This window comes from Ovis aries, chromosome 1 (assembly GCF_016772045.2).
Source record: "Ovis aries strain OAR_USU_Benz2616 breed Rambouillet chromosome 1, ARS-UI_Ramb_v3.0, whole genome shotgun sequence".
Lineage (NCBI taxonomy): Eukaryota > Metazoa > Chordata > Mammalia > Artiodactyla > Bovidae > Ovis > Ovis aries.
The window spans coordinates 127,700,193-127,714,468 of record NC_056054.1 but is presented as its reverse complement, the minus strand read 5'-3'; the positions used below and the strand labels follow the sequence as shown (position 1 = coordinate 127,714,468).

The 14,276-nt window shown below is 38.5% G+C and overlaps 1 protein-coding gene across 2 annotated transcripts; it reads right to left on the bottom strand.

Annotated features, from left to right (window-relative positions):
- Positions 1 to 727: 727 nt before the first annotated feature.
- CCT8 (chaperonin containing TCP1 subunit 8) lies at positions 728 to 14,231 on the bottom strand. Of its 2 annotated transcripts, XM_012186724.5 has the most exons (16): positions 14,113 to 14,231; positions 12,096 to 12,186; positions 11,346 to 11,425; positions 9,654 to 9,803; positions 9,007 to 9,187; positions 8,832 to 8,893; positions 7,813 to 7,950; positions 6,927 to 7,105; positions 5,897 to 5,963; positions 5,733 to 5,820; positions 5,531 to 5,646; positions 4,915 to 4,986; positions 4,670 to 4,834; positions 4,254 to 4,373; positions 1,266 to 1,370; positions 937 to 955 (listed from the first exon to the last, which is right to left on the bottom strand). In XM_012186724.5, exons 1-15 carry the CDS (start codon positions 14,170 to 14,172, stop codon positions 1,278 to 1,280), a joined length of 1,662 nt encoding a protein of 553 aa, XP_012042114.1. In that variant the 5' UTR covers positions 14,173 to 14,231; the 3' UTR covers positions 937 to 955; positions 1,266 to 1,277. The 2 variants fall into 2 exon arrangements, with proteins under 2 accessions (XP_004002836.1, XP_012042114.1); XM_004002787.5 differs by lacking the exon at positions 1,266 to 1,370 and having other exon boundaries at positions 728 to 955.
- Between the last annotated feature and the right edge of the window lie 45 nt (positions 14,232 to 14,276).

Here is a 14,276-nt window from a genome sequence, read left to right as displayed (position 1 = left end):
TGTTTGTTGAACTCATGCCAGTGTTTCCAAGGCACATACAACTCTAAGAGCCTTAATACCAAAACTGTCTAAACTTCGTGTAAGGTTCTCTATTAGAATTTCTTTTGATGAGTTCATATAAGGCCCAGTCAGCCATACTGCATCTAAATTCCTTTGAAATGCCAAAAACCGTATAAAAGTGTTATTCAGTGTTCTGTAAAGTAAGTTTACTTTTTAGTGTTCTTTGCTTTTTTCAAACCTCCACGGTATAAAAATTTATACGTCGAGACATTTTTTCAGTTGCATTGTAAGTATCTTTTGTTCTCTGCCGCTAAAATATATGTATTTAAAGTCATCCATTCAACACATTCAGTGCTAGTGAAACAAGTCACCTGTCAGGGATTTTCAGAGCTGTGAAAAAATACTAAAAATCTAGTCCAGGTAATGACAGACTTCCTACAGAGCACTTCCTATAATTAGTAAATGTCTCAGAGGCCTTGCAAGCCACTTCGTCTCTGTCATAAGTCTCCAACTCTGCCTTTCCCTTGTAGAAAGCAGTCACAGACAGGATGTAAATACCTGATCACATGTGTTCCAATAAAACTTATGTACAGACAAACAGCAAGCCAGATTTATACTGCAAACAGACCCCCTGATAACTTGGGTGACTTCACTTAAGTGCCACGGTTTTTCATGAACAAGGCTGAGACAATCAAGACCCAAAACAGTGGTCCTCAGACAAAGAGGCTTCGATAATAACGTTTATTGCATCATCCATTCAAGGATACAAGATACAAACACAAAACACTTCTTAATTTAAGGAGAATATGAAAACATCAGGCAATTACTATAGTACTACTACAAATACAACCTTCACCTACAGTAAAAATGAAACCATTCAGTCATTTTGGTCTTCATCCCAGTCTTTCTTCCCACTTGGAGGCTTCGGCCCACCTGCTGGTTTTGCCATGATGATCTGCAAAACAAAATTCACAAGAGTACACTTACAAACTCAAACTTCAGAATGAAGAGAAAAGAATATTTCTCTGAGCCTGCTTTGTTATTAAACAATCATCACCAATGAGCAATCTGTTATTACACTGCATATGGAACACTAGCGCGATGTGGTTATCATCCAGCAGGTGAGCTTTCCGTTTTCTGGACATTAAGAGCAACAAAATTCACATTCATTAGCGGGAGGCCTTCTAAGACATGCATTTCAACAACCCAATGTGCGGAATGTGAGAAACATCTGCATGCATCACTGCCATCAATCAGTTTGGCACCTGATTTGCTATTTATATATGAGATTCGTCTTGCCAACCATCTTTATCCCAATTTCCTTGTGGTTTAGGAGCTTTAGGTCCACCTGCCAGTTTTGCCATTATAATCTAAAGTGGTCGATAGGTAAAATATATTAATGTTCAACAATGGTATTTCCTAGTATTCTTCAAGTACAAGAATTGTGTTCATAAACAAAAGTCCTAGCACCTAGCTGCCTGGAAACTTACATGCCAGAAGCCTCATTTATTGAGAATGCACTAACCCACCATTTTATAAGTATAACCATCTAGCATTTTTAAAGGATTTATGTTTGGGCAGAAAAACGTGGTTGCAGCTTTGGGGTCAAATGAATTTGGGAGAAGTTAAAGTTAGTTGGCTTTCCACAGAGTAGAACTCTTAAAACCCTATACATAAACCCTAAAAAGGAGTCCCCACCCCTTTTTAGAAGCTTTCATAAAGAAATTGAAATTCCTGCAATAACATTTTACCAGTGAGTTAAGTGTTAGTTGCTCAGTAATGTCCGACTCTTTGCGACCCCATGGACTGCAGCCCATCAGGCTCCTCTATCCATGAGATTTTCCAGGCAAGGATACTGGAGTGGGTTGCCATTTTCTTCTCCAGGGGATCTTCCCAACCCAGGGATTGAACCTGGGTCTTCTGCATTGCAGGCAGATTCTTTACCAACTGAGCTACAAGGGAAGGCTTTGTACCAACTAGGGATAAATTCAGATTGTATTAAAAACAGCAAGCATAATTGTAGAAGCTAAGTATACTTCAATTAAGAAAGCAGACTGATGGGCCTCTTTCAAGTTTCTGATTCAGTGGATCTGGGAATTTGTATTTTTAACAAGTTGTTAGGTGACGAGGATGCTATGGATTAGGGGACAATTTGAGAACTAGTGAATTAAACACCTGAACAAACACTAATCCGGCCCTACTACACTGTTCAATGCTGAAAACTTTTCAAGTCCTTTTCTAAAATCCATACTATGCAAAATTAGATAACTGCTCAGAGGTTAAAGCATCTGCCTGGAATTCAGGAGACCCAGGTTTGATCCCTGGAGAAGGAAATGGTGCAACCCACTCCAGTACTCTTACCTGGAGAATCCCATGAAGGGAGGAGCCTGGTAGGCTACAGTCCATGGGGCTGCAAAGAGTTGGACATGACTGAGCGACTTCACTTTCACTATACTGAAGAGTACAAGCTCTTTACAGTTGGATGGGTTCAAGATAGGTATGTACACAGTGCTAATGGCAAAAACAATGAACATCCTCCCTTAGGGTAAAACATACACAAGCCTTCCTAGGTTAAGAAGTACCTGTGTGAGAAAGGCACTTGTTATTGGCTAACTGGCATGCAAAATATTCCTTAGAAACTTCTACTGTGAAACTTTCTGCTTATCTCATGCTTCAGTCTATTTAGCTTCTCCTGTCCCTTCTACTTTTTCTTGGGGCCCCCATTATCTCTGCTTACAAACTCCAAAACCATTTTTTCCTAAAAACTGTATGATGCACTGACATAAGAATGCACAATTACTAAATCCAGTCCATGGATATCCAGTTCCATTTCTGGGCATCTTATATAGGAAAGAGTTCAGTGAAACCTGTTTTGCTGTCATTACAACCACCTGGTCCTTGCTTAGAATAAGTCCAATCTCCTTTCCATTTCTATGTAAAACTCTATTTCTTTTCCATTTCTACCTAAAAATTGCTTCTCCCAAGATTAATTTGGCATGATTTTCATTTAATGGATTTACACTATGGCTCTAGCAATTAAAATTTTCTACTCTATTTGAAAATTATTCATTGGTTAATAATCACTTCTAGAATTCTGTAAGAAAATAGGTTTCATTAAGCTTACTAGAAAACACTTTTGAAAAATTGTGATTTCTGATTTAACTCAATTTGAAATAGTCTTCACCACTTTTGCCTAATTCCTCAAAAATATTAGCAGAAATACTATAATTTTAACACCTGAGGACCTTAAAACCCCCAAGACAACATCTGTCACAGAAGAACGCTCTTAACCACCAGGCCGGCCCTGTCATCTCCACATTTCCTTGATGGTAGTACAGACTGTGGTCCAGACATTACCCCTCAGATGCCTTCCAAGAACCTGAGTGGACACCTGAAACAGCACAGTAAGAACTCTCTCTATATAACAACACTCTGCTTTTTCTCACCCGTACAAGTCTATCAATCAGGTACAATAAGAGTGTATTCAAGTTGGCAGCATCACTAACTCCTGTACTTTGGGACTGTGTGCTAAATCACTGCAGTCATGTCTGACTCTGCGACCCCATGGACTGTAGTCCACCAGGCTCTTCTGTCCATGGGATTCTCCAGGCAAGAATACTGTAGTGGGTTGCCATTTCCTTCTCCAACTTTGGGACCAGAAGTAAAATATGTTGATCTGATCATTGAAATGGCTAAGAGACAATGTACACAGCATGGATATGCTGGATGAAGGGACAGTTCATGTCCTGGAGCAGGACAGCATGAGATTTCATCATGCTACTGATAACAGTGTGCAATCTGAAAAATATGAGAATTTTCCATACAGTAGTCTGGTATAATAGATGAATTGTGGGTAAAATGAAACCACAGAAAGCAAAACTGCAAACAAGGGAGAGAATACTATAGTCTGTAATGTCTGCTTCAGGGTTTTATGACCCTTCCATATTCCATATGGAACTTCCTCCTTTAAGAAGGGTTTTTAAAACTATGAATCTAAATGAGATTTATTTTACCCATTTCAGTTCCCAAGTGGCAAAGGAGTCTTTCATTGGAAAAATAATTTTAAATTAGTTGAATCAATACTTTCAACACAACGTGTAACTATAACAGAAAAAGAGAACTTTTGGGGGGAGGGGGAGGAGGAGTACTTTACTTTGAATAGAGAGAGAACTGTGTTTTAGTCCCATGAAAATATACTTTGAACTACATAAAAATTAGTATTTTTAAAGATCAATATTTCATTTCTCACTCACCTGATCCACTCTGAGAACAGTGACAGCAGCATTAGTAGCCAGTTTAATAGCCCAGTATTTTCCCAGGTAAGTATCTAGAACACCAGCTTCCAACATGTCCTTTACAGCAGGAACTTCAGCCTGTCAACAGAGAACTGTTCTTATGCTTTCATTCTAAAGGTTTACGTGAAAATATTTATACTCAATAATAGAAACACGGGTACTTGAATAAAACTAGAATAAGTAGCTAGGCCAAGTACAACCCTATATACACAATAAAGCAGAAGGATAACTAAATTCTCTATCAGACAAACTGAAAAAGCTGTTAAGAAAATCCTGTGCTCACAAATCAGAACATTTTCTGATTTTCCTTTTAACGTCTATTTTTACATTGTACATTCACAAAATAAAGTTCACTTTTTTCCTCTTCCAAATACCTCAATATCTAATCCAACGTTTTTATTTCCTTCTTGATGTACTGCATAGAGTTTAGAGATTACTTCATTGGCCTTAACTCCAGAGTTTTCTGCCAGTGCCCGGGGAATAGCTTCAAATGCCTCTGCAAACTTCTTAATGGCATACTGTTCAAGTCCAGGACACGTCTAAAACAAAAACGTGCTCATTACTCAATTTTATTCAAACAAAAACAAGAAAGTCAGTTTATACACAGAAAGCCATGTACCTCTCCATACGATGTGATCTGTTTGGCTAATTCAATTTCTGTGGCTCCACCTCCAGGTACAAGACGTTTATCCTATAACATATTGTTAAAAAAAGTTACCAAGAAGCAATGTCCAGTTTCCTAAATCTTTTCAGATTCCAGCACTCCACCAGTCTTAGAGGGTTAAATCTGATTCGGTTACAAATTTTATAAAACTTGAATTCCAATTAAAAAATGGAGTGATCTGGATAAGCTATCTTACCTCACCATAGGGTCTGGTATATGAAAAAGAAGAATCAAAGTGAAGAATGGGAACAACACTGTGCAGTTACTTACTTTTCACAAATCCAGCAACAAGAATTTACTGGATAAGAAACAAGCGCAACAGAAGAAAAACCGCCATAAACTCTTTAAGACAGTCAAAAAAGGAAGCCTTGATTAGCTGCTCCTTTTCATATTTCATTTTAGAAAATTCATTAGCAACAAACACTTAAATGGAATCTTACGGAAAAAGGTGCTGTGCTTTACAAAAGCCACTCGTGTTTTTCATTTTGAAGTTCTCAGGATATTTAGGAGTCTGCCAACTGTGCTTTTGAGGACTTAAAATTACTAAGTTACGATGAATGCTAATACTGACCCTTGTGAGAACTTTGAAAGTATTAACACCATCATCTACTGCCCTCTCTATATCATCCATCAGGTTGTCTGTAGAGCCTCGAAGCACTATGGTAGAAATGGCACCATCTTCCTTTTCTGTCAATAAATATATATTAGGAGATTAATAAAAGAAAATGAACTCCCTACACATCAAATATGTACATTTTACCATGATTACTCACCATGCTTAAACACAACCACTTGTGTATCTCCCACCTCTGACAGGTAAACACTGTCACAATGCCCCATTTCTTCAAGGACAGGAGGATTCTGTGAGAAAACAATTCTTGTAATAAAATAATCTGAATAGGTTCAACTATCTTTTAATAGTGCCCAAAATACATACCAATCTAGGAAGAGCTGTAGCACCAACTGTTTTGCATAATCTTCTGAGATCCCATTTTGAGTTCAGCCTTTAAAAAACAAATCAAACGCCTTAATAGTAAAACACATGAGATTAAATAGGAAACTGTTCATAGGGCTTCAAGGTTCAAGCTCAGAATAGGTCTGGACTGCACTGTGCAATCCAGCCACTTATGTTTATGGAATTATTCTAGAATTAACGTTTTCAAGTCTCCTTAGGATATCAAGGGTTTGTAGTTGTAAAACACAAAGGAAGCCCTGGCACACAGAAAACTTCTGCTTTACTCTGGGCAACTGAATGTTCCGTGAGAAAGAGCACAGTGATTTCCTCTGCCCATTATATTAAGAAAGGTGGGAACGGTTAAGTTGTCCAGGGTAATCCATAAACAAAGTTATGTTCCTAACCCCACACTCTAGCTAACAGTGTGTACCAGATTTGTGTCTGGTCTCTTAAGCTCTTCCTCTGGCCTGGAACACTCTTCCCTCTCTCTCTTCAATTAACATCTGTTAACTGGTCCTTCAGCTCTCAGTCTAAAGGTAGGTTTTCTCAGATATTTCCTATTCCCCTAGACCAAGTGAAGTCCACTTGCTACATTGTCTAATACCTCATGCTGCTGCTGCTGCTAAGTCACTTCAGTTGTGTCCGACTCTGTGCGACCCCATAGACGGCAGCCCACCAGGCTCCCCCACCCCTGGGATTCTCCAGGCAAGAACATGGAGTGGGCTGCCATTTCCTTCTCCAATGCATGAAAGTGAAAAGTGAAAGGGAAATTGCTCAGTTGTATTCGACTCTTTAGCGACCCCATGGACTGCAGCCCACCAGGCTCCTCGGTCCATAGGATTTTCCAGGCAAGAGGACTGGAGTGGGGTGCCATTGCCTTCTCCCTAATACCTCATACTCCCCACTTTTAACACGATCAACAGTCTTTATGGTGTGCTGAATTTATTTGTTCATTGTTTCACCGCCCAAAGTCATTTACAATCTGGAGTGACAGAATGCAGTCCTCTCTTACCTCACCAACATGATATTGTATTTGTTTGCATAGTGAAGAGCCATGTCTGCCACTCTGCCACCTGTTACTACAACATTTGCACCAGTATCAGCAATAGCTTTGACTTGCGCATCCATGAGATTTTCTTCTCCCTTACTAAAATTCATCAATTCTTCAGCACTCTTTATCAACACCGTTCCCTAGCAAAATAAGCAAAGATTTTCTTTAAAACCATTTAATCACTTTGGTGTTCAAAGTCACAGAATAACATTAAACAATTTAAACGTGCACATATAACAGAATACAAAATCTGTACGAAACTAACAGAAATGCAGCTTGCTCCTAGACCATAAACCTCTCCCTCTGCCACACTCAGCACTAATATATTTGCTCTTTGACAGGCACTGTTTGTGGAAAAATTAGAGAAACTCTATACTATGAGAGGTCAGGCAGATGTCCTGACATCTGTCTTCTAATGTCAACTAGTGTACTGAAACAACACTGTGGTTCTCAAACTTCCTCTAAAATGTGGACTAAATGACCAGGCCCATCCATCCCCAAACCTGTCTAATTTTAAAAGATATCAACCGCTCAAGATCTCAAGAATTCCAGGGATGAAATCAACAGTGACTTATAAAGTTCAGACTTACTATGTATTTTCAATACAAACTTCCAATTATAACTGTTACTAACTTCAAACTATGTCAGCCTATTTTTGTTTCAGGATGCTACAGAATTTCAATGTTATTTAAAAAATTGCAATGAACAGCACACAAATACTCATTTTTTCATTGAACATTTAACCTGGTGAATGCCATATTCACTGGATTAAGAGCAAACTCCATCTCAAAATGTTACTGAAAAGGAAGCCCAAGTTTTTACCTTCAAGATTCTGAAATCTACATACCTTAGTTTCTGTTATCATGCCATCAAATGGACAAGAGTACACTGCTATTTTTGCATCCTTGACAGATGTCACATCGCCTTCAGTTTCCTTCTTAAAAACCATACCATGCAGTACTGAAGAGGAATGCACACCAGAGCCCTGAGGAGTTGGATACCAAAATCATCAATGATTTCATGAAAATAACATCAGGGCTAATTGACTGCTTCTACATGTACCAAAAATATTCATTACTAAATAATGTACTACAGCAAGGCAGGGACTCTTGGGGATGATGATACAGTGATGGACAGTAAAGCACAGCAGTCTGTTCATTGCAGGGATCACTTTGGCAATGAGCCACAGTTATGGACTGGGATCCTGCAGTACACTCAGGGAAAAATCAAAGAACTGCTCTAAGCCATTCATTCACTCAGCACCAATGTACCAGGCTGGACTGTCAGCGACAGGGACAGAACAGGGATCAACGCCAAGTTTCTGATTTCACACACACAAACCACATAACGGCGTAGGGGAGGCAGTATATGGATGGTCAGAACACACAGGATGTATATCACACACACAGCTAGTGCACGTACTTATGTAAGTTAAATCTGACTACGTTAACAATCACGTCTGTGTAAGACCAATAGTTACAGGTTTTACTGTACCAATCACAATTTTCTATCAAGTATATACCCTTTAGATATTAAAAGTATGAATTTTATTATAGAGCAACAGAAAAACTTGAACCACATTCAAAATTTCCTTCTAAGCTCATTTTTATAAGTCAGCATATATGAAGAACGCAAATAATTATTATTTTATGTACTAAACCTTCCAACTGTTATGGAAAAGTGATGACAAGAATATGTTGATATATTTTTAAATTCAAAGTAAAAGTATTACTATCAAAATCTTAAACGAAGGCAGGAAGTCTTAAGTGTCTAAAACTTACAAGGTAAAATTTAGATTAAGAGATTTGTGGGGGGAGAAGAAAAAAAAGACCTATCTAGATAACACTGATGCATTTCTAAACTTACCAGAATCTTACAAACTCTGATGTTATCAACATTGAAATGGCCAGAGTCAGGAAAAATGGATACTGTTAAGAAAACAAAGACATATCAAAAGATAAATTGGGAAAACAGAGAAAATAGCTTAGCCACATGAAGACATTTTAATTTTGGATTTTTTCATTTACTGATATATACTCACCACATGCCTGAGCTATAAGCTTGGCCAGAAACACTTCATTACCATATTGTTTACTCATTACAGAGGTATGAAGTAGAGACGACACTTCATCAACATCCCGTAGATTTTTTGCAGAACAACATACCAAGTCAGGAAGAATCTCATGAGCTTTTTTGCAGGCTATTTCATAACCTTCTATGACCTTAAATGTAAAGAGCAAAAATACTTCCTCAAAGGGCATAATTTTGACGTGTCTTAAAGTATCTCATTTTGGTAACCCAACAGATATGGTATTTTCAATAGACAAAGACAAAACACACTCCCAGAGTAACATTCACAGCAAAATCTAGTATTTAAGAGCACAGGCTTTGACAGCCCACATTTGAACCCCAACTACCATTACTAGCTACTCGAGCAAGGTTTTTCTAACTTAAGGCTCACTTTCCTTATCTGAAACAAATTGGGATTACTTTTAACAGGCCCCACTCACAGGGTTCTTGTAAGGACAGAATGAGACACTGCACGGGAAGCACATGTACTAGAAACCCTGACACAGAGAAAAGTGCACAGTACTAGCTATTACTATAGTACTATCTTAAGTTTGAAACAGTAGGTATACATACATAAGCAAATTTTAAACAGGGGTAGGTTATAAAATGGACACTCACCTCTGAAACTGACAGGCCAAGTCTGAGAAGCTCTTCAGCTAATTCCAGAAGAGCTCCAGCAAAAACCAGAACAAAGTTTGTGCCATCTCCAACCTCTTGCTCTTGCATGTGAGAGGCCATTACAATCATTTTTGCAGCAGGATGCTGTACCTGGTAGAAGGGGTTTGAATTTAAATAGCAAGTTAAACATTTGACCCTTAAAGCAGAATGAAAAATTTCCTTTCCATTTCTTCTTAAATTAACAGACTCCAATCTCCTATGGGTTAAGTAACTCTTCTGATCTCACCTATAGTGTGGCCACAAGAAGACAATCCAGGTACCCTTATACCCATCAGGACGAATGCACCACCATAAATGACAGTAACTTCACAGGGCACTTTCTTTCAACTGACTGAGGTCAGTCACTCAGTATGTACACTGTATACATAAAGTTCCTAACACGATTACAGGTTCACTGAATTAAAAAACAAAGTAATTCCAACCTAAAGCACTTTTAAAAAAAGGCTTCAGAGGTGCTAAAGTAGATGTCATTTAGCTTGGTGATAAGTCTCAATATTTATGTATATCCTCATTGAAAGGGGTTATCAATTATGGTCTAAAAAAACAAAAATAAAAATATTTCTTAAAGTGTATCAAAATTTGAAGTGGTCCTTCCCTAGAATTTAAGATGCTTTTTAAAGAAATAAGCAAGGAGTGACAACTGACAGCACTGAGAAAACTAAATAGCCGACACTGGTTTATTACGAAGACAATATCCCCACCATACTTAAATAACTCCTGAGAACATCACAGAGTACAATGTTAACCTTCATAATGACAAGTCCCTCCACAAATATCTCGTCGATCTGTTTTGTTCAATATTATTACTTTAACACTATATCATTATTTGGGCTTCCCTTGTGGCTCAGATGGTAAAGAATCTGCCTGCCATGTGGGAGACCCAGGTCCGATCTCTGGGTTGGGAAGATCCCTTGGGGAAGGGCACGGCAACTCACTCTAGTATTCCTGCTTGAAGAATCCCATGGACAGAGGAGCCTGGTGGGCTATAGTCCATGGGGTCACAAAGAGTCGGATACAACTGAGTAAGTGACACTCTCATATCATTACTTAAGAAGATGGAGAAACGTTAACTTATCTATGGAGTTCTGACTAAAGAATTAATCCTGGTGCTTTAAGAAAAATTCCCTGAGACAGAACATATCCTTCAATTAGCAGCTGGCTGAGGAGTGGTTTTCCATGTGTGATCAGGTGCCAGACTGTCCTCATAAACCCGACTCTATACCACCAAAACTGTAGGTGAACAAAATTCTACCAACTGATTTAATTTCACGAACACAATTAAAACAAACCCATCTTAAATATCAGCTGTTTCTACATTATAGAATAATTCACTTTAGTGTCACGCTCTAAAGAAGATAACATTCAATTTTATATTATCGGCAAATATATATGCATATTTTATCACAACCAACCTCTCCATAAGTTACAGGAGATTTTAACAGGAGCAAAGATGTGAAACATAAAGAGGATTCTCTATAATTGGGAACATCTATAGCATGAATTTTCAAGTTGGGAATTTAAAAAACCCCTTATTATCCAATGTGAATGAAATAAAGGTTATTCGATGTTAGAATACACTGAATTTTTGACATCACCAAAACATTTCTTGGGTTTTTAAAAGAAATAACTTACTTCTAGCTCTCTTAAAATAGTCGCTGCATCATTCGTCACAAACAACTTCTCCAGATGGTTGATAACCATTTTGTTCATTCCTCAAAAATAGTCAGAAAAAGAAATGCATCATCACTCAAACCCCTCTCCAGACACCAAAGAAAATCCAGTGAAGAAACAAAAATTTGCTATCCATTCCTTGAAATAACTTTGTAAGAACTCAAAACATACTACCTATTCTTAAAGCCACAGCTCAATGGCTTCCCCTGCCTGCACACCTATTATTTCTTTCCTGCCAATTTCATATTTTTTCAATCAACTTAAATTATATTGACATGTACAAAGACTAAAATTATTTACTTGAAAGTGTGTTTTGCTTATTCCATAAATTTGTATCAATTAATTCAGTTGATGGGAAGCAAGAGAGAATTTTTCTCCCTTAAATTATGTCATTTTACTTAAGAGAACTATTCCACAGCTGTAACAATGGTACTACCTCAAAGGTGAAAGCACCATAACTTTTCTATCCTCTCAATAGGACAAAAAGTAACATTTTGATTACAACTTTTCTAAAAAGATCCAAACTGCTGATTAAAGATTAGGAAAACTGTACAGGAGTTACTGAACTGTGAAATGATTTTCAACACTACAGTGTATTATGGCTAAAATTCTCAATTTACATATAATATCCTCAAACAAGTTTCAAAGAACTACTACACAAAATTATATTATAGTACTGTATTTTTTTTTAAACATGAATTTAGAAATTACCATTTGGTCCATATGCTGTACGAGTTGTTTGGGCCAGCTCTTTGCAAGCCTGTATGTTCCTGTACACAGCCTCTTCTAATCCTGAAAAATGCTGTAGAAGAAAATTTCTGATTAGGCAGGACAATGAATCTCAATAATTTCTTCATCTGTAAAATAATAGTACCTGTCTCAAAAGACTGTTGACATTATCAAATGAGATTTATGTATGTAAAGCATGGTGTTTGGTGTTCCTATGATACCAGATACCATCCTAATTCACAGATTTGTCCACAAGTTGAATGAATAAGGCATGACATTTTTAGGGACCATGAGTACCTACTTACACATCAAAACATAAAGCTTAATTTTTTTTAGTTTAGTGAAAAGTGCAGAGAAGAGTGCTAAGCCTGATTAGAGAAAGCATATGAACCATTGCAGATTATAAAAATACCTTTCCAGAGTCTACCAATTCTTTCTAAAAGCCGAAATGTGGTATGAATGTGATAAAACCTGAGCACTGTAGAGTCAACAGGTCTATGTTCAAAGGGAATTAACATATTTGCCTTATACATTTTTAGAACTAAAGCATACAGATTTTGAATTCTCATTTGAACTGAAACAAACTGTTCGTTTGTACACATTAATTCCAACGTGTATACACTGAAAACTGAACTGCTCACAGTACTCAAATTTTCAAGTTTTACAATGAACTTCTTTTAGACATGGGATTTACTTGTGAGTCTCAGATAAATTTCAAGAGCCTACTGTTCATGTGAACATCTTTTTTCTTACTGTTTTAACAAGTCAAACTCACTTCATCCTCAGTGAGTTTGGTCCCTTAGCCTGAAACATTTCTGCCTTTAATCTTGGCCACTAAGCACAGAGCTGAGTTCTTTCCTTAACATTTTATTTACTGTTCTACCCCAAACTTTCCTTTATAATTTTTTTTTAGAGGCGCACTTTCAATTTCCTTTATCATTATTTGAAATTATCCTTCTGCTTATTTGGTCACTTATTTCTGCCTCAGAATAAAAAAAATACGGCCACTTCCCTTTTAAAAAAAAATTAGTTCATGTCATTTTCAGCAAAGCTCTTTCACCAATACTTACAGTAAACCTCCTTACCTACTAGAGTCACGTTATCCCCAAAGTGCATCCTCGCCAACAAGAAACCTAGTTCCCTCAAACTGTTACCACAAATGGAACCACAGTATCTACATTCGTTTAAGCACAGCAAGTCTGGGTGACAATAAGGGAACGCAACTATTTGAACCTAAGAGACACACTTACAGCAGTGTGTCTAAGACATTAAAAAAACAAACAAAAAACCATGCTGTTGAAATTACTTTCAAGATCTCGCCATAAAACAAAAGCTTTACTTAGCTCAGGGTGTCACTTACTCTGTTGGTTACAACTATTTCCGTCCAATCTCCCCAACTGAAAGATGAGGAAAGTAAGACCCAGAGGATTAAGTTTTACCTCAAGCTGGCTAAGTTCAGAACAGAGCCCATTGGGATTGTAACTAAGATTTATCCTATAATGCACTATTTCTGCTAACTAAATGGGGAGCTCGCCGTTTCTCATTTGCAAGAGTTGCCTCGTCCCTCTCCTCCCTGGACCACCCGCTCCTGGAACCGTTTCGCAGTACTCAAAGCAACCTCACCTACGTTATTTCACCTACTTCGCGCCCCTCAAAGGAGAGCCTCCTCACTCCCGTTTTACTGACGGAGGAAAAATGCAAAGAGCGGCCTTCACACCCTGTAAGGCTACAAAGCAAAAAACGCGCCGCCTGCGGCCTCGTCGTCCACTCGCCGTTTCTGGCCGCTTGCCCCCCTCTCCCGGGTTCATTTAAAAAAAAAAACTCGAAATGCCCGGGGCCCTCCGCGGCCAAGCTCTCCAGAGAACACCTCCGTTTCTGGAATCTTCTTTCCCTCCGACCGCTATGTCGGGTGGGCACGCCGGGCCCGTTGGTAGGCTTTTCTTCTTGACTGCGGCCGCCGCGGCTCTCCCACCTCACTCCCTCTTCCTCCTTTTCTTACCTTCGCTCCCTCCTTGAGCATCTGGGCAAAGCCCGGGGCCTTGGGGACGTGGAGGGCCATGACCAGTCTGCAGGGTGCCGTTCACGCGCCCTCTCAGGAGATCCTGGAAGAAACGAGAGGCGCGCACAGCTTCCTGGGAACGTAGCGTGCGGCCGGCTCACGCC

Excerpts from the sequence above, each read along its gene's own strand:
- CCT8 (XM_012186724.5), bottom strand. The coding sequence starts at position 14,172 with ATGGCCCTCCACGTCCCCAAGGCCCCGGGCTTTGCCCAGATGCTCAAG. Across the intron at positions 4,835-4,914 it reads AGATCACATCGTATGGAGAG|ACGTGTCCTGGACTTGAACA; the intron begins GTACATGGCTTT and ends TTTTTGTTTTAG. Across the intron at positions 4,374-4,669 it reads ACGTTGGATTAGATATTGAG|GCTGAAGTTCCTGCTGTAAA; the intron begins GTATTTGGAAGA and ends CTCTGTTGACAG.